The 25,748-nt window shown below is 34.0% G+C and overlaps 4 protein-coding genes across 4 annotated transcripts; all 4 read right to left on the reverse strand.

The window, feature by feature from the left end:
* Positions 1 to 26: 26 nt before the first annotated feature.
* On the reverse strand, positions 27 to 8,281 carry LOC105642906 (glycosyl transferase family 1 protein). The gene is made up of 14 exons (XM_012227893.4): positions 7,509 to 8,281; positions 7,237 to 7,323; positions 6,335 to 6,444; positions 5,696 to 5,746; positions 5,219 to 5,390; positions 4,622 to 4,936; positions 4,332 to 4,535; positions 3,088 to 3,573; positions 2,765 to 2,974; positions 2,253 to 2,441; positions 1,551 to 1,714; positions 1,278 to 1,430; positions 1,099 to 1,177; positions 27 to 663 (listed from the first exon to the last, which is right to left on the reverse strand). Exons 1-14 carry the CDS (start codon positions 7,938 to 7,940, stop codon positions 214 to 216), a joined length of 3,102 nt encoding a protein of 1,033 aa, XP_012083283.1. The 5' UTR covers positions 7,941 to 8,281; the 3' UTR covers positions 27 to 213.
* An 851-nt stretch (positions 8,282 to 9,132) lies between these two features.
* On the reverse strand, positions 9,133 to 12,004 carry MGP4 (Nucleotide-diphospho-sugar transferase family protein). The gene is made up of 4 exons (XM_012227894.4): positions 11,262 to 12,004; positions 10,639 to 10,800; positions 9,746 to 9,961; positions 9,133 to 9,602 (listed from the first exon to the last, which is right to left on the reverse strand). The coding sequence occupies exons 1-4, from the start codon at positions 11,736 to 11,738 to the stop codon at positions 9,393 to 9,395; spliced, it is 1,065 nt and encodes a 354-aa protein (XP_012083284.1). The 5' UTR covers positions 11,739 to 12,004; the 3' UTR covers positions 9,133 to 9,392.
* Positions 12,005 to 13,186: 1,182 nt separating this feature from the next.
* On the reverse strand, positions 13,187 to 18,065 carry ABIL1 (ABI-1-like 1). Its single transcript, XM_012227895.3, has 9 exons — positions 17,626 to 18,065; positions 17,212 to 17,294; positions 16,263 to 16,413; positions 16,081 to 16,180; positions 15,902 to 15,994; positions 15,689 to 15,773; positions 15,525 to 15,577; positions 15,319 to 15,425; positions 13,187 to 13,806 (listed from the first exon to the last, which is right to left on the reverse strand). Exons 1-9 carry the CDS (start codon positions 17,716 to 17,718, stop codon positions 13,651 to 13,653), a joined length of 921 nt encoding a protein of 306 aa, XP_012083285.1. The 5' UTR covers positions 17,719 to 18,065; the 3' UTR covers positions 13,187 to 13,650.
* A 1,320-nt stretch (positions 18,066 to 19,385) lies between these two features.
* Positions 19,386 to 21,520, reverse strand: LOC105642909 (DUF2358 family protein (DUF2358)). Its single transcript, XM_012227896.4, has 2 exons — positions 21,022 to 21,520; positions 19,386 to 19,933 (listed from the first exon to the last, which is right to left on the reverse strand). Exons 1-2 carry the CDS (start codon positions 21,381 to 21,383, stop codon positions 19,519 to 19,521), a joined length of 777 nt encoding a protein of 258 aa, XP_012083286.1. The 5' UTR covers positions 21,384 to 21,520; the 3' UTR covers positions 19,386 to 19,518.
* Positions 21,521 to 25,748: the final 4,228 nt, after the last annotated feature.

Genomic DNA, 25,748 nt, shown 5'->3' on the forward strand with positions numbered 1-25,748 from the left:
TGCCTGTATAAATCTCCAACAAGAAATGAAAAGAATGCAAAAACTAGTATACATTACTCTTCACCATTAACAAGGGTGCAGTTAGTTACATGCAAAACCTCTCCCATAAAATACAAGTGATGAAGAGGGAAAAATCAACAATAAAAGAATTATCAAATTGATACCTACTTAACTAACTCCAAGGCTGCCAACTTCAACAGTTGCAATTTTGTACTATAAAAGCTTTAATATAAGCATTGTTGAATTTGAATTTTCTATGTCTTCTGGTGGGGGTTTTACATACTTCCCTATTACCTTTTGGTGGCGTTTTCTCCTCATTCTGTTTTGTTTGTCCTTACTTTGTTGCCTTCTCTTCTCTTTCTGCCTATTCCGAAGATTCCTCTCTTTCTCAAAAACTCCTTGCCAAACTACCTCTCCTGTTGATGGCCATAACCACCTTCTATTTGGGCGGTCAGAATCCGCGGCCTCAGCCAAGTCCTCATCCATGCTCTTCAGGGTTGTGTATGAGAACCATTTGATCCACATTTTACCTCTCCGGCTCTTCAGTTTGTGTTGCTGTTGCATTAAGCCAGTCTCAGGGTTCACATAAACCATCTGCCTTGCACTGTGGTATGCCCAAACATTTATGAGCAGCTCAAGAACCCGTGAATAACAATGCTTATCCTACAAAATCCAAAATGCAAACAACTTTTGTTATTACCACAGCCCTGTGTATAATCACAATATTCAATTTGAGAAACATCATTTTAAAAAAAAAAAAAAAGTGAACCAATCATTGAGAATTGCAACAGTAGCTAAAACAACTATATTTTTAGGCAACAGGCACGCATTCACTTTTGCATAACTACATAACTTTACATATTCTATGCATTTTCATGGGGAATGAAAACAATTAAAAAGAGTTTAATGTCCACTAATTAAAACTTATTTGAAATACATTTGAATGTAAACCATGCATAATTTAACTAATCTCTGACACTTAAAGAGTGAGAAGTAATATCGGGTTTAACTCCCAATAGAAACTTTTTATTCACTCATGATAACCAGACTTATTCAAGTAAGAACAAAAACCTAATTATAGAGAGACAACGAATTTACCTTCGACAAACTCAAATGGCAATACCCGCTCTGATGGTGCTCATTATACATTTGTGCATCCAATGCATCCACAAACATTCTGCATTCAAGCAGCTCATCTTTAATACCGTAATAAAATTTCAGGCAAAATTGTTCCAAAAGAGGAGAAGCTTTAAATACTGCATCAGGAAAACTCACACCTTGAAAACATTACAAACTCCAAAAAGGACCTGGTTGGCAGAGCCCAGCTCAGCATAACAGACCATGTATCTCCATCATCAGGCATAGGCGGTAAAGAATCCAAATCTTGATCAACACCATACATCCTCTTAAACGCCTCAGAAAATGCCCACCTCCAATCAGCCATTAAAAGGAGAAATCAGTCCGATATGTAAACAAGAAAGGATAAAGAGGACAATTTGGGCACTGACAGAGTACATAATAAAATATGCAACACATTGCAAAGCTCTTACTTGCAATTGCCAGCATTAACAGCATCGCAGAACGACCAAAAATCTTGTTGCAACTGGTATCTTGGATCCATGTCCATACGAACCCAAAAGTAGAGTGTGTCCCCATGCTTTCTCGTTTGAATAGCATCTAATAGTGCCTTTTCAGCAGGCCGAGATAAAGATGCCTGCTTATACCCCACAACCAAAAATTGAACTGAGAAAATCATGAAACAAACTAGGAATGCAAAGGTTTGTCTTCCATTTCTTAACATTTTAGCTCCAATAATGATGGAAAAATAAATGAAGATGCAGATTAAGAGTTTCTTCTACTTTGGTTTTTTTTCAATATTTTCAATTTGTATTTTGTTACCATAAGCAATAAATTTTCCACATAAGAAGTGCTCAGGCATAGTATACATGATAAGAGGAAATCAGTAACAAAACTAAAAGTCTATGCATTGCAAGCAAAAACAAATCCAAGCAGCTGACCCTGGGAAACCTGCAAGCTTCATGATCTCAGCATTTGCTAGCATAGCCCAGGGTCTGCCTCACATTTATAATGTTAACCTAGTCTGACAGATTCTTTTCACAATCAAAGGACCCAGAATGCAGAAGAGACAACTAGCTTCAGATATAGGTAAAGCATATACAACACAGTCAATGACAAATAAACAAACAGCCAGAAAATAAATACATACAAACAAACAGGGACTAAGGCTATACCTTCCTTGCTGTTGCTCTCCAAGATTGAAACCCTATCCATGCATTTTTGTGAATACGGTCTATCCGATTTGCAATTGCAAAAAAGGCTCCATATTCCCCAAGAGTTTCCCGATAGTATGGATTGTTAAGAAGTGGAAGACGAGAGGGTGCATCGACGTCATCTACCCTGGGTCTTCTACCTTTTGCAGACTGAAACCATAGCCATTATATCAACATCAGATAGTGAAAGATAAATGCCCTTGTACAGAATTAAAAATAAGCCGAATTAGAACAGAATTGCATATGAATGTACATTTTTCGCAAATGCAAGGACAAGAAGATAAGATGATGAACAAAACCAACCCAAACAATGTCTTATACAAGGTTACAACTATCATGTCAATCAACAGAAGGACCATAAAAGTCAAGTACCTTAATGTAAAAACAAAGTGGCTAATAAATTGTCCAGCATCAATCTCGCATAAAATAAAAATGATTTGGACAACAGGTCATAAATAAATATACAAACTCACCAAGCCTATTCCACGATAAAGTGAACCAAGGTGAAGAAAAGACCAGATTCCTTCTCCAAAGTATGGTTCATAAATGCACAATGGTTGACCTGTCCTCTCAAGCTCCCCTTCATCCCTTTCATGTAAATCATTTCTAGATCTATCAGCCCTTTTGGCACTTCGATAAACATCCTCCCATGTACCATGAGGTTGATCAGTCCTATCTTTTAACTGCATAAAATTAAGGATATCAAATTTTCTCAAAAGATGCAGATCAATAAAAAAAGGAAGAAGATTTATTCAATCCAACATTTGCTTAAGGCATAATATTGGCAACTCCTTACCTCTTCTTCCTCTCTTCTCTTTCTTGCATTAAGGATCAAATTATTTTTCTCTTCTTTCCAAATTTCATATGAAAATGATTCATCATTAGATGCTATAGAACCAGAGCTCCCTTTTTGACTATGGTTCCACTGCTCCTCGACCATGTTTAAGAATCTAGAACTTCTTGAAGTCCTGTCTTCATAAGTGGAATTCAAAAACACTTCAAACAGATGCCAACACCATTGTTCTTTAAATTTCGAAGGAATGTGCACAACAGCCTTAGGAGGTGCAACTTCTGAAGGGAGCTTGATAACATTTTCAAGTAAAGAAGCATAACCTTCAACAGTTTCTGCAACCATCAGATTTTTAGCAGTACCTTTTCCTATTGAAGCAATATTGTGAGCAAAAGGAGATACTTTTCCTTTAGAAATCACTTGCAATATGATCTGTGTCAGAACCCTGATATTCTCCTTAGGGAAAAGATAGCCATTCACCCTGTCATCAACCTAAATGTTATTGCTAATACAGTCAGTAGATTGCTTAACAGACACAAAAGAACAAAAACAAATGCATATTTTGATATATTCAATGGCAAGCTCAACATTTAAAAACTGACATTTTAACTAAGACCTGTTGAAAATTTCCATGTAACAAAAATTATGGTCATGCTGGATTGCTAGAGCCACTACTCTCGGAAAGTATATGGAGACTCATCAAATAACTGAAACAGAAAAATCTTATCTATCTCATGCCAATTGATTTAGAGAGAGCTCACCCTCATCTGTTTGATATATCTAATGAAGTCATCACACATACTACTAAATATACTCATGTCTGTTGTGATGGAAAAAAAAAGGACAAATCTTTGATGTGGATGAGAATGATCAAGGAAGAATAGTGAGACTACTAAGGTAAAGAGCCCTAAGAGGAAAAGCTCATGAGCACCTGTTGGGCAGATAATGAGGAATCTATTTCAAATAGATTCCAAGGGCAAAAGATAGATTGATAGACTTGGGGAGAATATATAAACAAAAGCACAGTGGCTATTACATCATATAGAGAACTGAATAATGATGCCTCTGAAAACAAAAGCAGAAACTGAAATATATGCCACTCGTCCAAGTACCCGGGATAAGGCTTATTAAGTGAATTTAGCTTATGAATGTGCATTTCATTTCATAAATTATACAGATCAAATTTTATGTACTTAATGAATACTGCTAGTGCACAAAGATAAAAGAGAAATCAGCAATTATAAACGTACATATTTTCTGATCATAGAGAGATCTGGAGCTATGATGGGTTTCCCAATGCACATAGCTTTCATTAGAATTTCTGGAAAAGATTGTTCCTCATGGAAGGACCCATACACCACAATATCAACTGCATTTAGCACACTCCCTGCATCCTCTTCAATAGCTACATGCTTTACGGCACCTCTTGGATAATTTAAGTTGACAGCAATTGTCTGGAGAGAAAAGTAAGTACTGGAAATTGAGCATCTCTCTTTAAGAAACAGTTAATCAAGATCAACAGGCATTACATAAATCATACCTCGACAGCCACACTGTAGTTACTAGTTGAATTCCCACTTAAAACAATGATTTTGAGATGAGAATTTGAATTATCATCAAAAGGGAAGTCCTGAAAAGCTGGTAACAGAGCCTGCAAAATGAGTGCATGCTCCAACCACAAACCCCTGTACAGAAATTGACCTCCTACAATTGCAATGACAACATCATCAGGCCCGTAGCCCATCTTCAGACGGACATTATCTTTGTATAATGCCATAACATCAGCTTCCCATGCTTCAGCTGGAGAACCCGGGATAACATAATAGTTTCCAGCATCAAAGGCAGAATACATCATCTGTATTTTAGAAATTAAGCCACTGGAGGTAAATATCAACTTCAGCACCAATGCTAAAAGCATCAGCTCTAAGTAAGAACAGGCATATAAATAATATGCTGGGTTACAGTTTACGATATATAAGGTATTTAATAAGGCGAACCTTGACAGAGAATTGCATTCAATCAGAATGCTATGACTTAGAAATCGTTTTTTCTGATAAGAAAGAACTACGACATGGAAACTAATACCAAGGAACTTTAACAAGTGTCCATGATGAAAAACTTTGTAATAAATAATTACCGGCAGGGCATAGTTTGGGAAGACTACTACAGTAGCACGGTTGAAAACTCTTTTCCAGTCACTGACAAGCTCAGTTTGCCCATCTGAAGCATACTGTCTTGAACGAATAGCAAGTGTTCTTTCATGGATGGTCCATATAAGAGGTATGGACTTGAAAGGTTCCTGCATAAAACTATAAAAAGTGAAATCATTTGAGTTAATTCATTCAGACAATTAAGTGCAAATACCAACTCAATTATGATAGTTTTAATGTTTATAAATGTTACTAATAAACAATAGTAATGAGATCAGGGAAAGAATAAAAATCTAGGATTTCAAAACAAAATTTAATTGCAGAAAATGAAGATGAAAAGGGAAGGCTAAATCTGTACCCAAGAAAACCTCAAGGATAAATTTTTTACAACAGAAGAAGAAGGGATTGAACCAAAGTATTTGGACAAAGGCAAATTCAATAAATAAAATGATAATAAATCTCACCATGAAAATATAGCCTTGGTTTCTAGGGAGTTCACCAGTATGCCATCATAACTGCAATAAGAAAGCATCAAACTAATGTGACCAAAAAGATTAAACCCAATGAGACGAACCAGGCTAAATAATTTGAGATATAAATTACGAGCTATCTCAAGACACAAAATCAACATGATTGTCATACATTATACTTTTAAAGCATTTAAAATATTTAACAGGAAAAGTCTCCTCGGGAATCAGATCAGATGAGCTATCTTCATTACTCAAAACACAAAAATTGAGGCGATTGGATTTCAAGTCAAGGCAAAAGGCAAGGTATAAGCAAAGGTGTTTCTCCTGACAAGACAATGGTTATTAAAAAGCTTAAAATAAGAACAATGATAATCAAGTCATCCACCAAAAGTAGCTGGTTGCCTGACAAACTGAGAAAAACCCACACAGAAAACTCCAAGTGAGCTGCAGCAATAAACAGCCAAGAGTATGACAATTTCATAACATGTGATAGCTTCAGAACTGACCAAATATTGTACTTGCTACGTACTGTAAGAGGTTCTCAAACAGTTTCTTCTTAAACAAATTCTATGATGTATTAATACCAGTCCAAATATTTATGATATTTTGGAGATCATTAGCATAACATCATACATTAGCCAATCAACAGCAATCTCCATCTTGTGGTTTCTCTGAAAAATGGTGACTGGAACTCCTATGCTCTTCCATATGCCATTCACAGGACCATCTTGAATTGAAAAAACCTGCCAAATAAATTCAATGTCAGGATACACTACAGATTATCTCCAGAAAATTGCGTCAGTGACTTTCTTATAAGCATCAAAAGAAAATGTCTTTTATGGCAAAAAATTGATATAGTGCTATGCAGGCAATCGATCAATATGCCTCTACTATTAGCCAAAGCTATAAATAATATGCTTATCAATCATGAGTATGTGAAAAGTTTAAATTGCTACAACATTGATTGTTCAAATGTAATTTTCTCAAACACTCAATTTGCCGAATCTGAATTCATCTGTACTGTTCTTCTCTCAACCTATATCCCATAAAATTATGTAACAGTTTCATACTCCCAAAACGGTTTAGACTTCATTCCTTTCCTATTTCTGACCACAACTTCCAACAAAAGGCATCAACTGACCCCTCTTCTGCTCTTTTTTCTCTCTACCTCTCTCCCCAGTGGGAGGTTCCAAAAAATTAATAATAACAAAAATTAGGCATGAACTTTTCATCATGTCAAAGATCTCTCAAATACTTTGTCATACAAATCTCAACATCCATACAGACATCGTTACCCAGTTGATTATAGCAACTCACTTCTTGCATGGAATCTCTCCAAACTAATTCGTGACCATTAGTAAAGAGTTTAAGAAGTCGCAGAAGCACTTGGAAGACACTTGAGAGGGGATCGGTCTATTAATTTAAAGCACAAACTACTAGAAAATTTCATTCAAGCATCGCATTTTTCCTCTTGAATGGAGCCAAACATTATCAGTTAAGAGTAGCAAAATACAATACAGATCAGTAACACAAACCTGAATTGAGTAACCAATCTCCTGCAATGCGGTTGCAACAGTAACCATCAGCAGCTGCTGTGGATCAGCTGACAGATCGGCAAAGACCTACAAGAAAATCGAAAATAAAACAAATTAAACGAAGGGGGGAAAAAAACCAGCATTGAAGTAAGAAATCTTACATAAACCAAAAATAAAACAGACCCCTTTTAACAAGTAGAGCCATACATACAACAAGTAAAAAAAGACCAAAATTAAATAATGCTGACAACATTAGGTTCCTAAGTACTGACCAGTGCGAGCTGGGGTTTCTTGTACCCAAAACGAAGCTGTGTTCTATTAAAACTAGATGAAAAATTGACTTCTCTAACTTCCTTTTGAAATTTCTGCAAAATTTTTGAAGGCTCGAATTTGATATCTTCTCCAAAATCCCAAGTGCCGATTTCTTTCAAATACATTAAATCCCCAGATACATTCTCCACCTCTTTCCATGAATCTTCTGATTTCTCAATAACAGAACCAGGTAAAAACATCTGGAAAAGAACCACGAAAAACAGAAATACAGCTACCGTGCAAATCCATTGAAGGTAATCTAGCTTCTTGAAAAGCAAGAAACGGGAAAATCTCGATCTGGGTTGTCTCTGCATAAACGAGTGTCTACCAGCTGACGAAGAGCGAAGAAGACTCTCCCTCTTCAATGGAAGCACAGTCTCCAGAGAACCCATTACAGTCCCATCAAATTAGCTCAAAAACTGATTGCAATCACATGCAGACACCATGAAAAGTAATCTTTCTCAGTGATGTCTGGTCTTAAGTGAAAAGGAAAAGCAGGAGAGAGTAATTCAAGATGCTTGTGAGTTGAGTAATGGTGAGAGAGGGAGATATAGATATACAGGGAGAGAGCAAAAAAAAGGGCAGTGAAAGCCGAAAGGTCAAGAAAGTTAACGCGGGTTTGGTCGTCACTGCACTGTCAAAACAAGTTTTTGTTTATGCTAAGACTTGAGATGGAAAGTTTTCTGACGAATTTTCAGTGAAGCTGAAATTTGAAACTTTTCGAAATAGTCCAATTTTTCTTGCTCTACCGCTGTTTATTTATAGGCTAAACTTTTGTATCGGTGATTGTCTGAAAGATTTTTTACCATATATTTTTCGTTAATATCTGTTTGTTAATAATAACTGTGTATGTAGACATTGCTTTTTACTACCTGTTACAACTCACCACATTTGTTGTTCTCTTTAATTTCCTTTCGGCTGTTTTCAACACTAAAAAACAAATTGTTGATAAACATTAATAAATAATGAAGCTTTTAGGTTTTAGCTATTAATTCTCCGAGGGGCAGCCCATGGGCCATGGCCGAAATTAACCCAATAATTATTTAATTCAATCCTTTTTTATAATTTTGTACATATTCTATTCTCAGCCGACGCTTCTTCCTCTGTTCTAATCCTCTACTCATTTTGCAGTGCAATTACCCTCCAATAATATCCTACTACAGTTTTTATTTTCCAACTAAGAAAATATAATTTCTTAGTTTTTTTTTTTTTTTCTTTTTTCTTTTTTTTCCCATCTATGAATAGACTTTGGCGAAACTACATTTTAGTCAAAAACATCAAAGCAAGATAGTGGTTAATATACGCAATTGCCCGTATTGTATTAATACGTAATCTCCTTTTTTTAATTTTTTGAAAACAACACCAAATCTGCTTAGTTCAACTTGGCTGACATTACATTCTTTTGGCTTTCAATTTGTCATCAATATGATGAAATATTACTTTCTGCAATATAAACCAGTTGACACCTAGAAAGTTGGCTCATAAAATGAAGCCACTTGGATTAGGATGTTGCAAATATCTAAATAGGAGCACAATTTGTGCATCAAACTATCAACAATGGATTACTGAGGATTTCACAATAGATTCGACAATTAATTTTTCTTTCATTGACTTCAGAAGAATGTATTGATTTTGTACAGCAAATGGGTCATTACAGGGCATAGTGATCTAATTCATTACGACAAAACATAACCGCATAAGCTTCCTATGCTCCATAACTTGAACAGGATCAAATGACTGGCAGTTGATGGAAGAAAATTGCGCAACTTGCAACTTGTATTTTGCCAGCGATGGAGAAGTGGTGACTGGTCATCTAGAAATAGTTTATACAGTATTTCAACTCATCATAATTTGCCAAGTGGAGACTCTTGAGCATAATCATCCACCAACCAAAGGCCAAAATCATGGAACCGCTTTATCTTCTTCTCAAAACCTGTGATGTAATTGTTGTGAATGATAACATGTTTTCCCTTAGTTTCCTGCACCCATGTCTGGTTCTTGAAGTATAATCCTCCTGTAGGGAATGCCACTTGCGGCAATAGGTAAAGGTCCACCTACACAAAATAGTATAAGCCCTAGTCAACACAATGCCCTAGTCATCGCATTTCAAGTATCCTAACTGGGATTATAACTATTGCTGAGTAATCCAGTTTCCACATAAAGGAAGAAGCAACAATGAAACAGCAAAAGAACAAACCTGCCCAGCAGTTTTGTTTAATGCCCAATTGAAAGCAGGCTGGTCATTTGCTTTCTTTGCTTTAGACCATGGTTGAGCTTGAAGTTCCTCAATCCACTTCTTCATAACTAGTTTTGCTCCATCAGTAGGGCGCAGGAAAATCATGCAGCTGCATATATAAGTGCGCCCCTTTTTCCCTGGAGGTGGCAAAGCATGGGAGTGGTTCAGAGGCTTCACCTGGTCATCCAAAAGCATAAAGGTATTACAAACACTATGACAAATATAACATAATGTACCATTTACAAACATGCAAACATGGTTTTGGAAATCTTATTTCTCACCAATTTGATAAACAGCACAAGTTTCAGAAAGGGGACACAATGTGATACTGAAAAGAACACAACTGCAACCAATTTCATTAAATTTGGTGTGAATTTAAATTTATTTCAAAAACAGTGCAGGGCAGTCCCTTCCTTGCTGAAAAAATAATAACCAATTATGAAGGTTTATTTTCAACGCAATGCACTAATAAGCATAGCTCATTCAGTATGCAGCTAGCCTCCAGAGTATCATTGAAGCTAGAGTTTGATGGACTGGGAGAGTACAAGGTAGCACTCCAAGTAGCGCGTATATTAGTTTAATTTCACAATGTAATTTTAACTATCATATAACCAATCGTTCACTCTTGACAAAAGGGTACTCTGTATCTTAGTGATTTTAATTGCAAGTTTGAAAACTTGATAAGTTAATAACACAATGTTCAACTGCCAAAAAGAGCACTAGTTATTAATTGGATTTTACAAATCACTAGGGGAACAACCTGTCTGTTATCAATTGCTAAATATTCCAAAATGGAATAAATTTATACTTGACAAGGAAATGCACCAAACTAGAACAAGAGTTAATTTACTCACAGCAGCCATGTCGTCGGTGAAGTACACATCATGTTTTCCCTCCAAATAGGGGAAAGGATCTCGTAACCAGACCATATCAACATCATTATACATAACATTATATCCAAGTTCCAGAATGTGCAGCAGGTGACGAGGTCTTCGAGATGTGAAATTGAAGAATCCCTATTCAAGGAACCAAGCAAGAGCATTCAGAATAGCAACAAAGTCAATCATATAGAAAGACACAGTGCCTAATGGATCACTAAGCAAAATTCACAGGAAAGTTAGAGACTGCTGAAGTGAAATATTGTAAATTAGGCCAAGAAGTCAATAGGGCAAACTTCCCCTGAAAACCACTTGAGCAACCGAAATTCCAACATTACTGTAATCATTGAGCAATCGAAATTCCAAATTTCCAAATTTTACTATTTAGCATTGTATCATAAGTAAGCAACCAGATCTAAGCAAGCAATGGTATTTCAATTTGCAGCAAATAGTAACTAAATAAACAGACATTACCCATCAATTGCAACTATTATTAAAGCTTAAAACTTAACTTCAATTTTAACAAAAAATAAAAAATAAAAAATTTAACTTCAAAGTAAAATAAAATGAAACCGGCCAATTGATATAAGGAATTATACCTGAGAACCAAACTTATGCGCAGTTTGGGAATCGGGAACTGGTGGAATAAGCACAGCATGGCCAGGCCACCTCTTATTCACCTTGTACAGCGTTGCATAATCCTCAGCAATAACAAGCACCTTGTCTTGCTGCTTTTGCCTTGCAATACTAATCAACCAATTATTAAGAAACGGCAAGTAAGGCTCGCTCACTGCACAAACAATCACAGTCCCATTCTTGGCCACAAATGACACCGCTTGGGCTAGCGAGTATTGACGCCATTTAGCGAGAGAAGGTCCAGTCACCGAAAAGAGATCAGGCATCCCCGTCCATGGCATGAATACACCAAGAATTAGCATTAGCGAGAATAGAACTATAAGCCCTGTGCGCCCAAATATTGAAATTTGTCTTTGGGCATTAGAAGAACTGCGCGGTGATAATGGATAAGGATTCGAGAGTACACTGTGGAGAGTTCTTTGGTGCAAAAATGAGGACATAGCTTAGCACAATTGTATCAATCACTGAACAAAAAGGATTTGAAGTGAGATTGAGCTTTCGAATTGGTACTTCGATCATGAAAAAGAGAAAGCTTCCAAGTCGCGTTTGTAAGAGTGCGGTATTCTCAGATCGGATCTGTGATTTTGCTTATGGGTTTTGTCGGGTTGAGAAACTTTTACAGCGTTTGCAGTTTTGAGTTAAACCAGGGTCGGGTTTGTCGGTTTTGCTTCGGGTTATGCGGATATCCAAGTAGAGCAGCACTGGCTCCGGATAGGAAGTAACTACAATTTCTTTTTTATGCTATGGTTTTAAAGGCAGCAGTAAATATTATTTACTGTGGCATTACGAATCCTGTTAAATTTTCTCCTTTTGTCGTTCGTGTCCGACTGGAAAAACTTTTCTTAGGGAAACTTTTCTGTTCTTCTGCTTATTTTCATAATTAAGTAGTTTAATTTTTTTTTTAAATAAAAAAAGAGGAGATTTTTGGATCCACTGTGTTTTTCTGTACAGTTTTATTTGCTGTTATACATCAACATATTTTCATATTATATTAACATATTTTATTAGTATATTTTATTTGAATTTTGAGTTAATAGCTGGATCAGCGGAGTGAACATATTCAACTGAACTTCATATGCCACACCTCGGCCCAAGCATGGAGACACAAATGCTAACTAAAAAAAAAACATATTAACCCTAATTAGAACAAAAAAAAGTTTTACAAGCCATTTTCTTCAAAGAGTGTAATTTTCTTATTATTCTCAGTGATGTGCTACATTTACAAAAAAAAAAAAAAAAGGAAAACACGGTTGATGCAGAGTAAAAGGAAGAGCAATGACGTGCATTTTTTTTTTTTTCTTAATCATTCAGTCAATGTAGAGATCAAAAGTTTGTCCAGCTTTTCCCCAGAAAGTGAGAATATATTTTATCCAGAGAAAAGGGCAAAAAGAAGCTGCAGAAAATTATTCAAGTTGACAGGGGCTATTTCTGAAAAGTTAATAGAAGAAAAAAGCAGCAGGTACAGATAGCCCCATCCAATCTAGCAAGATATTTTCTTGTTGCCCAGAACAGCCTAACAAATTGAAATCCAAACGTTGCATACTTTCATTTAACTTGTTCGATTCAGTCGCTTTTAAGTTGTAACTAACTTTCTCAAGAAACTTACCCACATCGAAATTAGGTGTCTTCACATTGCATCCTTTCTTTTTCATCTGAACTATCAATCATGTATTCATAATTCATATTCATGCTTCACCGTTTCCAAAATTGATGCTGTCATAGCCAGGAAATTAACTGACAAAATTTCATCTTATACAGGAGAAAAGCAAAATAGAAATAAAGCTTAAAGCAAGAGAAAAAACAAAGTCATTCTCAAAAGCAGAAAACTAGTTCCATTAAGTAAAAAATCGATAGCTTGATCAATAGCGATTCGAGCAACAAAGCAAAATGATGAATCCACATAAATTGCTATATTGAAAGAACCAAATAGTCAAAGTACATAACATAGACTAAAGATTATAATAAAATTGCTAAGCAACTACAATGTTTTCATGGAATGTATCACCATAAACACTAAATCTGATGTCATGAATGATACTGATCTCTCAACTACCTGGAATAATGAATTATGAACTATTGACATTATAATTATTCAGCATTATGAACAACCCACAATTATTAGCATTATAAACAAACCAGGGGCAAAAGATAATCATGATTATCTTCATTACGGTATTATTATGCACAATATGCTCATTATTAGAACCAAGTTCAAGGATTAGAGTGGGATAAGATATATTTTGAGCAATTGACTGATTAGTGACCTCAAAAAGATCTTGTTATCAACAAGGAGGAGATTTACTGCCACCTAAATGGGTGTAGTGCAGGATGGCATACTGTGAGACTGAGAGTTCATGAGACAGGGCCAGCCTTCAGCTTTGCTGTTTTCTGTTTGACAAAGAAAGATGACAGGACACTTTTACTGCGAGCAGGAGCACGTACCATCTCACGCTTTGGGTTCTCAAAAGACCTGAATGCTGTCAAAGGCTTAGAACTCTCTAACGGCTCCTGCAAAAAGAGAAAGAGTTTCATAAGACATCTTCAGCACAAAGACAGGTTTCAGTGTGAAGGGAAATGCATAGACCTCAGAATAGTGTATAATATGAGCTCAGATAGTTGAACAAATTGCATGTCAAAATGCATTCGTTCTAGGGGGAAAATATATTCCACTGAAATTCTTAAGATCATTATGTGGCCAGATAATTAGCCTTTTCTCAATTAATGATTGATCAGCAAAGCACAGTAATTAATCAGCTGAAATAAGTAACTGATGATTAGCTTAGGAGAACAATATGAAATAAAATGCATCTTATTTCAATTATGAACTCATTCAACCAAATTTTTGAACACAGTCGAGCTACTCATAAACATGATTTGCATATGTGCAATCAGAAGCCAAGACATGGTTATTTTTTCTTTTTTTTTTTTTGCGCGTGTGCGTGTATGATACATGAACACATGTCAACTGGCATCAGCAAGGATTCTAAAAATTTAAAAGCTAGCAGACATCATGTATCCAGTGATTAGCTGAGGTATGCTACAAGTTGCTTGATCTAGAGTCTCCACAATTTCCTAATTTCAACCAAAAGGGTGCCAAGTTCCCAAGTGACTACTAAATCATCAACTAAAATTTAATCAAGCCTTTCATGTTCCCACTACTTTGAAATGTTAAAATTCTCCACTCTCCGCAGAGTTCACAAACATCAACATACCATACTCTACAAAGGAAAAATATAAGTAATCTGCTGCACATCTCCTCTCAAAGCATGTGGCACTAAACAATGTATTAAGACTTTAATACAGAACCCAACTCTTAAATATTCTTAATCCAAACAAGTATGAATAACATCATGAAAAAGGGTATGCATACAAGTCCCAAGCAGAATATGCACCTGCCCTGGATTTACATATGAAATGCACAACACTAAAGCCAGGACAAAGACTGAGCATGAATATGCCTACAGGTATGGACAACTTAAAAGCTGGAAGAATTTTAAAGCAACAGTCTCCCATGATTTCCAATTGATGCAGTGGGAAAACCTTACATGCCAAATTACGTTGCATAATATCTCAATCAATTCCCATCATCTGGACAGAGACTCAAACCCATTATTATTCTTTAAGATGAAGATCTTTCATAGTCAGTCATACATTACTTATAATCAAGGTATTAGATCCAGTCAGGGCCATGACAAAAGAAGCAAAAAGAACGAAAACAGTCAACACATGCACTAGGACATCCGAGTATGAGTTCCTGAGGCATTGACCTTTTTTCAATGGCTTCATAAAAGATATCATGTAGTATGTACAAAGTGAAATACGATCGGGAAATAGCACTCAACCAAATAGTTTACAGGAAATCAAGGGAAAACATATGAAAAATCTCAGGTAAACAACAAGCCAAGGAAAGCTCATATGATAGCTTCTTTTTATTAATTTATTATTCATTTCTTTTAATAATCAACCATGCACTTAGAAGAATGCTGGGCATGTCTGTGTTCTTGCTGATTTTGACATTACCCTGCGTGTGACACCAAGTGTTTGCATCACCACACCAGATGCAGGACTTCCACTCGATAACTGTGCAAGAGCTCCTGATGATCTCATTCTTGTACTCTCCTCTTTATCTGCTAGCATGTTCCAATGTGGTGTTATTATATATCCAATGTGCACCACTTTTGTGCAGACTCATTTACAGTTACGAAGTACATATATTTCATACATACCCAATAGTTGAAAAGCTGCAGCAGATATCCCAGATGTTTTTGTGTCTTCAGTACTGCATGATAAGGATGTGTCAAATTCTTCCACATCTATAGGCCACAAGTACATAAATATAAAAGCAGAGCTTTCTCTCTTCACGAAAAATCACACCAGAGTTAAAACTAACCCTGTCAGAGCATTTGAAGTCCCTTTTAATGTGGACTTGGTCTCAGAGGCTAAGTGCCAGGAAAGAGTCTTTGATGCTGGGGAACCTGACATGACCATACTTTGATCAGTAGTTTGATATTCCCTTAGAGAGAAATGTAGCAATCAAATGTTAAAAGACCAACAATAAAAAAAACCATTTAAATTAAAAGTGTGCTTCTAAAAATCCACATACCTGAAGGCTGGAGACGAGACCTAGCTTGAAATGGATTTTGCCTTGCATCAGTCTGAATGTGAGGGCTAAACTGTACCTTTTTATTGACAGCATCTAGCAAAAACAGGGGAGCATAGAAAATAATTGAGAATGCTTTTATATTTCCCGACATCAATTACTTAGATGCGAGAATATCTTACTGGGTAAAATGTAATGTTTATGGTGTCTTGGGATGAATGCCAACAGCTGCTGCTGTCTGAGACCCTCCTTAACCGTATATGTTTGGCATGTAAGAAGTTGCTGATATTAACAAACTATAAGAGTTGAGATCCATCCATTTCATATGTTTTTCTTCGCAAGATATTCCAACACATGGAATTACCTGATTCATACAAGAAACCTTCAGCTCCATGGTTGAAACATCCACAGTTTGTTGCTCAAGAAGGTCAGTTAACTTGTAAGCTACAGTGCCCAGATGATCAACAGCATTAACAAGGGCTCGCACAGCATAATCTTTCAGGTTGTCCAGCACCCTATTCGAAAAAAAAAAAAAAGAAAAAGAAAATATAAGTTTCAAGGAGAAGCAGAGAGCAGATGCACATAAACTGAATAAAACATTAGTCCATACTAGCTCATTGAAGTCACACTAGACACCCATGCTTCAAACATGAAACTGTCCATAGCCATTGTTAATTCATCCAGAAATGCATGCCAGGTTTTTCTTTCTGCTGCTAACTCTATAAAAGGTTAAGGTGCAGGACTCTAAAATTGTAGATTCAGGGAGCATATAGATGTGAAGTTGGAAATCGCCAATTAGCATTCGATCCCCCAACCACTATTTTAAGGTTATTGATAAAGTTGTCAGTTCAGATAAATTTTCAAAACTGAGCAGTTGAATTCAAATTTGTAACAAAAAAGAAAGAAAAAAAAACACTAAGGTTTCTACGTGTTGGGTGCTGGAATTTCAATTGCCAACAGCTGATCACTACCAACACGTAATGCTCAGTGATTCCTTATATTCCACATGCTAAGTGTTTAAAATTTCACAAAAATAACCCTCTAACTTTGATTAGGGTACTATATGTGGCTTTGAGTACTCATAAGTCATAATCTACTTAGTGCACTAAAGTCTAAATAAGACTAGTTAAACAGTTATGCAATTAAACTAGGCTTGCACACTCCTTTCCAAGAGAAAATTAAACAGAAATCCTATCCAGAAATGATACCAAGTAGTTTCGCGAAATTTACTTTCACAATGACTTGCAAAGTGGAAGTAAATCATGCAACGAGTGCATCAACTAAAAGCATAAGAAGTGGGAGAAAGGCCTTACATCTGTTTCTGCTCACTATGAAGATAAGACTTCTCACAATATTCAGCAGCAGAATAAAGTTGAGGCCTCAAGTTTTTCAGCTCCTGTAAAACAATGCCATAACTATCATATAACTACTTAACAGCGCTAATCAACCATTAATTGCCATTCAATGCTTAGCTTACAGTCAAAATCCAGATTTAATATAAAGAAACAAAATATAAGACTCCAGCAGCCCAAAAACAACTAGTCGACGAACAGAGCTTGATTTCAATTTCCCCTTCTGCCACGGCTAAAATACCACAAGACATAAAAACAAGCACAAAGAAGCTTGAATTTAAAGAAACGCCAAAGAGCAAAACCAGATCAACAAAAGAAGACATTAATAGCAGATCTGGTCTCAAATTGTAAATAATTTTTAATAGAAAAAATTACCTGCAATGCTTTGACAAAACTTTTGCTACGCTCCATGGATACCTCATCGAAGGTCATGGCCGGAGTCTCCAGCCTCGGTTGGTCCATTTCCATTTTCTTAGCTCTTAAGAATGTCAGTAATGAAAAGAATTGATTTATACAAACCCTAGAAACATAAGAATTAAATAAAATGTTCACGGAGTTGTTAGTATAATATGAACGTAAAAAAACTATTAATATAAATGGTTAGATTTGGGTTAGGTTATGGTGGGAGAGATAGAGAGAAAGTGAAAAGATGAGCTTTAGCCTTTAGACTGAGTGAAGTACAAGCGATTCCACAGAGTGGGAATTGTAATTTGTTTGGAGTTAGTAGCAAGTTAAAATGTCTTTGGCTTTGTTTTTTTTGAGAGAAGAAATCATTTATTTTGAGTTCTGGTAGTTGACACAAGACAAGACTTCAGTGAGACGAATGGTTCCAGAAAAATTAAATAAAATTAACGGCCACTGTCGCTTTCTTCGAAGATAAAAATGAAAAGACGATCCTGCCCAGAGTTAAGACACCGAAATCCTCGTGGTTGCAATCTTAATCTAGTCCGCTGTGGTGGAATAATCAACTGAATCGACAATTTACATTGCGCCTCTGTGGATTCTATGGGACGGATGGATGGATGGATTTAAACATCAGGATAATTTTTTTGAAAAATCGTTACAAAACACCTATATGTGAATAATGATGTCTGAGCTATTCGCAAATCACGTATCATTCTGACAATAATTTAACTTGAGCAATAAGATAAATATTTTAATATTTATGTTAGATATAAAATAAAAATTTTCATACTATTTTTATAAAAAAATTTTAAATTCATTTATAAGACATTAGAATCCATTAGTTAACTAAGATGTCTACTAAACTCATACAATTCTACATATTGAAAATAATTGTATAATTTAAAATGATTAGTAAGTAATTTCAATTTAATGAGTTGAGATTACTTTTAATATAAAATGATTTAAATCATTTTGATTGATTTGTATTATTTATTATGTGACTTTACTCTTCTTATATATTTTTGTTCGATATGAGATTAACCTACACATTTCTACATCAACGGATAAATTATATTTTTCTCATAAATTTCGGATATTGCATTTATCTCACCAGCCAACAATAGCATTAATCATATAGCAATTATGATCATGGATTTGAAGAGATGTAAGAATGATACTATCTACATTATAAGCGGAGTTGATTTGCTCGATTCCCATTAACAATTGCTAGTCCATTATGTTGCAACTTCTTTTCTTACTCTTACAATGTCATCAATTGCAGTAATCAATATGGCAACAGTACATTTTAATAATGTTTTTCACGATGAACTGCTCATGAGTCATTGGAACACTAAGAACACACAGATGCTAAGTTTACGCTGTCTCTGCTTAAAGGCTGTATTTTTTTTATAAAAGGAGTTGAAATTGTCCAATAATTTGCCTATTCCTACACAAGCATCCGCAACATCCAACTAGCATTTCCTGGTTCCAACAGGAGAAATAATTTGACAAAACAAAAAAGATGGGAGATTTGAAAATTTGAGGTTGCAGCAGCTTTATTCTTCTGATCCTACTAAAAGATTAGCACATGCAAAAGACAAAACGAAATTGAGAAATCTTATCCATCTAAACACCAGGCATAGCTTACCCCGTTATAACTCGTATATATACAAGATTTATACAATCTTATACAACCGTGTCCCGTAACCAGGCAAAAATAACAACTGGCCAGCACATCCATATACAAATCAAACTAGCCCCCCTAAGCCAACTCGGGTTAAAGCTGAGTTTTTATACAATGCAAAGTTGACCAAGCTTATGCTCAATATTTACTCCACCACATACCAAAATTTGAAAACTAATTTAGGAACTCAATTTCCTCTTGGAAGGCAAAGATGACGCCTCAAAGTAAGTTGGTTTTGGGGTAGAGGAACAACCAATAGATTGGAGTAATTCCTCCACGGCCAGCACTCGAAACTTTGGAGGTGAATGGAAAGCAACATTGTCAACTCGATGCTGAAAGATCTTTCCATGCCTGTCAAGTTTGTATTCTGATATGCCATCAAACCGTGCACGACTCTCCCATGGGACTCGAGGAATGCCGTGCACAGTCCAGCGGACCATTATAACATTCCCCATAGGTTGCCACACGCTGATAACTTCAACCCACAAGGCCTTGAAAAATATCTTCCCATGGAATCGCAGTGCCCAGAAGACTGATTTATAGTTGTCAATGCCCACAATAGTATTGAGTGGATCTTTAAATACAATGTCGTCCCTACAGATTGAAAATAGAAATCAGGATATAATTCTTCCATGAAACAATTAACAGCATTAGTAGCATTGAAATGGCAGGATTGTCAATTTATGCTGTTTGACAGCAATCAGATATTTCATTCTTGTAGTTCTACATATTTAAATGGGGCTCTATTGCAGTGGCTCTAGGAAAGAGTAATAGATCTCCAACACATTCACAAACCATCAAACACTAAATTCTAAATGGCAGAGGAAAAGCGTTATCTGCCAAATAAATATGCACTCCCCCTGCGAGTCTGTCACTTAAATTATTTTGCCAACTTACAGGGAACCTACTCTCTAGCCAAACTAACACACATGAACTGGTGGGACATGCTTCCCTCACTTTCATCCATCTTAGGATGCAAAGCCAGTAGTATCCACAAACAAGGAATATCCTATGGGCACAGTGGTGAAACCAACAAAAGTAAAGACAAACTCTTTATTGAGCTTTCTGCAAGAGCAACGTGAACTACAATCAAATGGAAATTAGTCTCTACATAAATTAGTTTACGTAAGATCTTCTACATTAACTAGTTTATATCTTCAGAATGATGATTGATGGCAAAAGTTACAACCACCGTTAAGAATATAAGCTAAGGCTATAACTATAACATTTAGGGGGTAAAGGATTGTGCAGCTAATCTGTTCTTGATAGAGTTCAGGTTCAGGATATCCTGATACAGTCAAAACTCTGTGAATTAGTTCTCCATTAGACCATATGAAAATTGGGGGTAAGAAAATTTATTACATTCTCAGTGTTAATGTTTCACTCGTCCAATTTGACACTGAACATGAAAAAGAAGCATCTCAGCGAAAATTAATGTACTTCATGGCACCAACTAAAACTCAAAATTCCAAATTTTGACTTCTTCAATTTGCTATTTAATAAATTTTTCATCGATATGTGCATTATAGTGCCCATCCACCTACTCTAGCTCCCAACTAACGCTAACAGATACAGAAAGATCATACTTAGTTCGAAAAGTAATAACCATCACACAAAATTCTGATGACACCTCAACAATAATATAGAAATGCAAATAATATAAGATTAAACGGAATTGAAACCTGTAGATATCAAAACTGAGCTCCTTGAGAAAAAGCTCGGGAAACCCCTCTCTCAAAGTCCTTATCGCATAGCCCATGTTGACATAGTAATTTTGCTTCTCCTCTTCCTCTTGGCTCTGTTTTGGTTCTTGCTTCACTGGAACCGAGAATTGGCCGTACAGATTCATGCTTTGATTCAACTGCGAAACCCTAACCTCACAGCCTTTAACACCAATCCTACCACCAGATACAGCCCTAGCCCTAAATCCAATCCTCTCATCATTCCTGAACACTGAGAGACTCTTAATAATTTTAAGGTTTGGATTAGGGTTAAAGAGAATTTTCACGGCCGAGATATCGGGGGGGTGGATGAGAAGTGCCATCGGAGAAACGGGGTTTTGTATGAATTCAAAGGTACAGGAAGACTGAATTAGAGAAAATGAATAAGAAATAATGGCATTTTGCCGGCGAAGCGTAGTGGTCAGTTGGAGAGAAAATTGAAAGGGTAAAGACTAAAGAGAAATCAGTTTGGATAACGAGTTTATTTTTTTGGATAATTGGAATTATCGGTTTACGATTCCAATAAGAAAAATATCTGATTGGTTGCTGCCCGTGCTTTCGGCTCAGGAAACATAAGTAGCTTGTCTCGACCCGAATGAGAATATCCATCCGAATGACCGGTTTTGGCCTTTTTGGAATTTATTATCCGTTAATCACATAATAATATGTGCTGATTATATTTCTATCTAGTACAACTAATAGTTCCATAAATAATGAACAAGGCTCGTCCACAATAAAAGCTGAAATTTTATTAATATGATGCTTATTATGGAAATTAACATCTCACGTGCGAGTGACCACAGTTAAGTATGAATTTCCATAAAAATAAAAAACATTAATATTTAGGAAAAAATGTCCAACCTAATCCAACAACCAGCGACTGAACCAGCCTATACAGCACATGACTCTGTTTATGAGACGAAATGAAGACAAGGCCAGGACTGGGCATTTCTTATTGGGCCTCTTCATACTGGGCTTAAGACTGGGCATGTCATTAGTAATTTTCTTCTTTAGGAAATTCATCAATCGGAACAAGACTTTTTAACAGCTATTGTTACAAATTTTGTCCATGAACAGAAAAGGAAACTAAAGAAAAATAATAATCGTAATTTGTTGGCAGCAAATCAACGTTTGTAGATCTTTTCAACATTTCAACAAAAGCCTTTTGTTGACTATTTGGTTAAATACTGGCCATGTATTTCCTTAGGACTTAGACTGTCCACCAATCAAATTAAACCTTTAGCTACCAGTTGCGTGCTGTTGGACCGTTATTAAAGTCTGTGTTGATTTTTCTTGTTTTGTCTTGTAGCCTCCATTTTCTTTGAAAATAAGTATTTTAAAGTGAAAATTTTGACTTTTCATCCATATTGAATAAATTTGTTTCTATGAATTTTATAAATATATTGTGATTTCAAGTCTCTTTCGTTTCTTTCCTTTAAGCTACTCTCTTTCCCTCCTATCAAGAATGTATCAATGCAAGATTCAACAGACTAGGCAAATATATTCCTTCTCGTATATAACTTTTATAATTATAAAAAATATGGATTTTTTTTGACATTTTTGCACTCATAATCATTTTAATAATTAAATTTATTTATATAATCATTAAATTATGACTTATGCAGGCCTCCATGTACTCTAGTTTGTAAGTCTAATAAATTGATAGTAAGTAATGTTAAAAGGGAAAATATTGGACAATAAATCACATTGAGAAAATTTGACTCAAAAGGTTTATTATTTATTAATGATATTAGCGTAGACTTGTTATGAATGGAATCAAATAGGAGCAAATGTTTCGTATGGTCTACTTGGGTAGTTGTTTTTTAATAATAATTAATTTTGTATTTTTATTTTATTGCAAATTATAAATTTTTATATATAATATTAATCTATATAGAACAATTATACTTATTTAATTTATTAAAATACATCAATTTTAAAAAATGTATAAACCTGCAATTCCATGTGCTAAAAATTCACATGCTAGCCAATTAAGTGTGATTTAGTTTGTCTTTTTACTTATATGAAAATAAAAGTTCTTAAGTTTGAGTTTCTCAACCACAAAAATTTTCACCAATTTGATGAGTCAATGGAAAATTGTCTTTTTATATAGCTTATAGTGTTATTTTAGTCTACCGCACCTCTAATGATATTAAAAAAAAAAAAAAAAGAAAATCCACATGCTATGATTAAAAAAAATATATATATATATATATATACCCACATGCTAAAAAGACAAAGTTGTATACAGTAGAGCAATGATATTTAATTATTTATGCTGTCCACAACCAACATAGGCTAGGCCCAGCCAGCGTAGCACGAGAAACTGGTCCATTTCTACAGCCAAAATTAACGTTATTGCCCATCCCTTTTCTTTTTGTCCCTCATCGTAATTATGACTCTTCTTCATCAAAATATCTAGCTATTACGACATCGTTATTAGTCTCAGTCTCACGACGAAGACACCTAACTGCGGTCTTGTTTTCTTATATTTTTATTTTTTTTTCAAGAAGAATGCCAAGCTATGAACACATTTTACAACAATGAATTCAATAGTGATTATATTTTAAAATTTTATTTTTCTTTTTTTTTTATCTGTTGGATGGCCATCGCCAAATTCTATTATTGATAATCAGCCCTTCTTTATTTTCTATTTTTACTTTTGTTTTGCATAATAGCTTGAATAATCTTTAAATTTATATTTGTTGCGATTTATTTTATGGGAAGTAAAAAGGTCATCCAGTAACAAAAATAACCTTAAGCATTAAAAAAAAAAGAATATTAATTAAATTTTATTCCAAAACTTATTGAATAAATATTTTTTATTTTTTCAACGATATACCCAACTAAATAAAATGAAAAATATATTTTTTATATAGCAATTTGCAGGCTTTAATCATGATCGCTGACTTTTAAAATTTTTATATAATAGGTAATTTTAATAAAAGGTCAATATTTTTTTACCAATCAATCCAATGGTTTTTGAACATTGTATATCCTACGCATGGCGAATATAAAATAGTATATCTATCTGTCTATCTATAATATCTATAATCCTATCTATCTATAAGTGAGAATGAGTGAGAAATATAGAGATTGCCAAGCATACATTTATTCGGTTTATGAAATGATAAAAATAGCTTTAAATATTTTAATTTTATTAGTTGAAAATAAAATATAATTTAATTTTAATATGTAATATTAATTTTCTATTTAAATCTAAATTTTAATGGATAAAATAATTAATTATTTTATATACTATATAAGGTTTATGATAAGAATATAATATCATTAATGATTTAATTTTAATAATTATAAATTGTATAAGGTATACATTAAATATGATAATATTACAATATTTTTAAAGATTTTAATTTTATTAGTTGAAAAAGTAAAGGTAATTTTATTTTGATTGGTTATATTAATTTTCAATTTAAATCTAAACTTTATTGGATAAAATAAAAAATTTATTATATACTAAATAATGTATATATATTAAATATGGTAGAAATACAATACACTTAGAAATTTAATTATAATTATATAGTATATAAGGTATATATTAACAAGATAAAAATATAATATCTTTAAGAATTTTCATTTTATTGATCGGAAAAAAATAAAGGTAATTTTAAGTAAGGTTTAAATGGGATCCAACTGAGACTTTTTGATTTGTTATATTAATTATCAATTTAAGTTTAAATTATATTATATAAAATGAAAAATGAAAAATATTATACAATATACTATGTACTCATCATATTTAATATATTATTGCAGCAACAAATTAAAAATATTAAAATAAAATCGTTAAAAATATTATATTATTTTCATTTTTAATATTTAACTTATAAGGTATACAATATTATTTTTTAATTTATTCAATAAAATTTAAATTTAGATAGAAATTTAATATAACCAATTAAAGTTAATTTACTATTATTTTTCAACTTATAAAATTAAAATATTTAATGATTATTTTTATCGATTCATAAATTTAATTAAGATATTTTTTTAGCGATCCCAATATTTTTTTTCCATATTCGTATTTTTATATATTATTATTGTTATTATTATTATTATTATAGCTATAGATTATATATTATGGATTGATAAAATTATAGATTAATAGATTAAGACTCCTCAAATAGCACTTTGAGTAAAAGCCACACACACATATATATATATATATTATATTCTGAAAATAAGTAAATAATAATGGAATTTCGATCGAAAGTGTAAACAAATCCAAAGTGTACGTGGACGCTGAAAAAGATAAATATTGAAGTGAACATTAAGTAATATTTTTACGCATGGAGAAAGTACTTTTGAAACCTAACATATGCATTCCTCTATTTTAATTACTTTGTTGATACGCTTTTTTCTTCACGTTATAATGTAGCTAAAACTATACTTGCTTTTTGTATTGGTGAGTAATGGTTTCGCAAATTAAGAGTTACGTATGGTATGGTTGATATAGGAATAGAAATTTTACTTTTTAGAAAAAATCTCAATTTATGAAAATATTTTTAATTATAAAATATTTTATTAAACTAAAAATTATATTCTACCATTTATAATAATTAAAACTATATTTTGTTTTATCTGAAGAATTAATTATCAGTAATGTAATTAACACGATTCTACATTTTGTTTTATTAAATAAATTTTAAAAATAAATATTTATA

Source organism: Jatropha curcas, chromosome 5, assembly GCF_041381405.1.
Source record: "Jatropha curcas cultivar XTBG-Jc1 chromosome 5, XTBG_Jcur_1.0, whole genome shotgun sequence".
NCBI lineage: Eukaryota > Viridiplantae > Streptophyta > Magnoliopsida > Malpighiales > Euphorbiaceae > Jatropha > Jatropha curcas.

What these genes read in the sequence shown, in the direction of transcription:
- LOC105642906 (XM_012227893.4), bottom strand. Translation starts at nt 7,940, where the DNA reads ATGGGTTCTCTGGAGACTGTGCTTCCATTGAAGAGGGAGAGTCTTCTT. An exon ending in ACCAAGGCTATATTTTCATG is followed by an intron (nt 5,391 to 5,695) that starts GTGAGATTTATT and finishes CACTTTTTATAG; the next exon opens with TTTTATGCAGGAACCTTTCA. An exon ending in TTTATCGTGGAATAGGCTTG is followed by an intron (nt 2,442 to 2,764) that starts GTGAGTTTGTAT and finishes CTATGGTTTCAG; the next exon opens with TCTGCAAAAGGTAGAAGACC.
- MGP4 (XM_012227894.4), bottom strand. Translation starts at nt 11,738, where the DNA reads ATGTCCTCATTTTTGCACCAAAGAACTCTCCACAGTGTACTCTCGAAT. An exon ending in CGCATAAGTTTGGTTCTCAG is followed by an intron (nt 10,801 to 11,261) that starts GTATAATTCCTT and finishes TTCCTTGAATAG; the next exon opens with GGATTCTTCAATTTCACATC. An exon ending in TCACCGACGACATGGCTGCT is followed by an intron (nt 9,962 to 10,638) that starts GTGAGTAAATTA and finishes TTGGATGACCAG; the next exon opens with GTGAAGCCTCTGAACCACTC.
- ABIL1 (XM_012227895.3), bottom strand. Translation starts at nt 17,718, where the DNA reads ATGGAAATGGACCAACCGAGGCTGGAGACTCCGGCCATGACCTTCGAT. An exon ending in TAAACATTACATTTTACCCA is followed by an intron (nt 15,995 to 16,080) that starts GTAAGATATTCT and finishes TGTTTTTGCTAG; the next exon opens with ATGCTGTCAATAAAAAGGTA. An exon ending in GTCTCGTCTCCAGCCTTCAG is followed by an intron (nt 15,774 to 15,901) that starts GTATGTGGATTT and finishes TGGTCATGTCAG; the next exon opens with GTTCCCCAGCATCAAAGACT.
- LOC105642909 (XM_012227896.4), bottom strand. Translation starts at nt 21,383, where the DNA reads ATGGCACTTCTCATCCACCCCCCCGATATCTCGGCCGTGAAAATTCTC. An exon ending in CTCAGTTTTGATATCTACAG is followed by an intron (nt 19,934 to 21,021) that starts GTTTCAATTCCG and finishes TTCAATCTGTAG; the next exon opens with GGACGACATTGTATTTAAAG.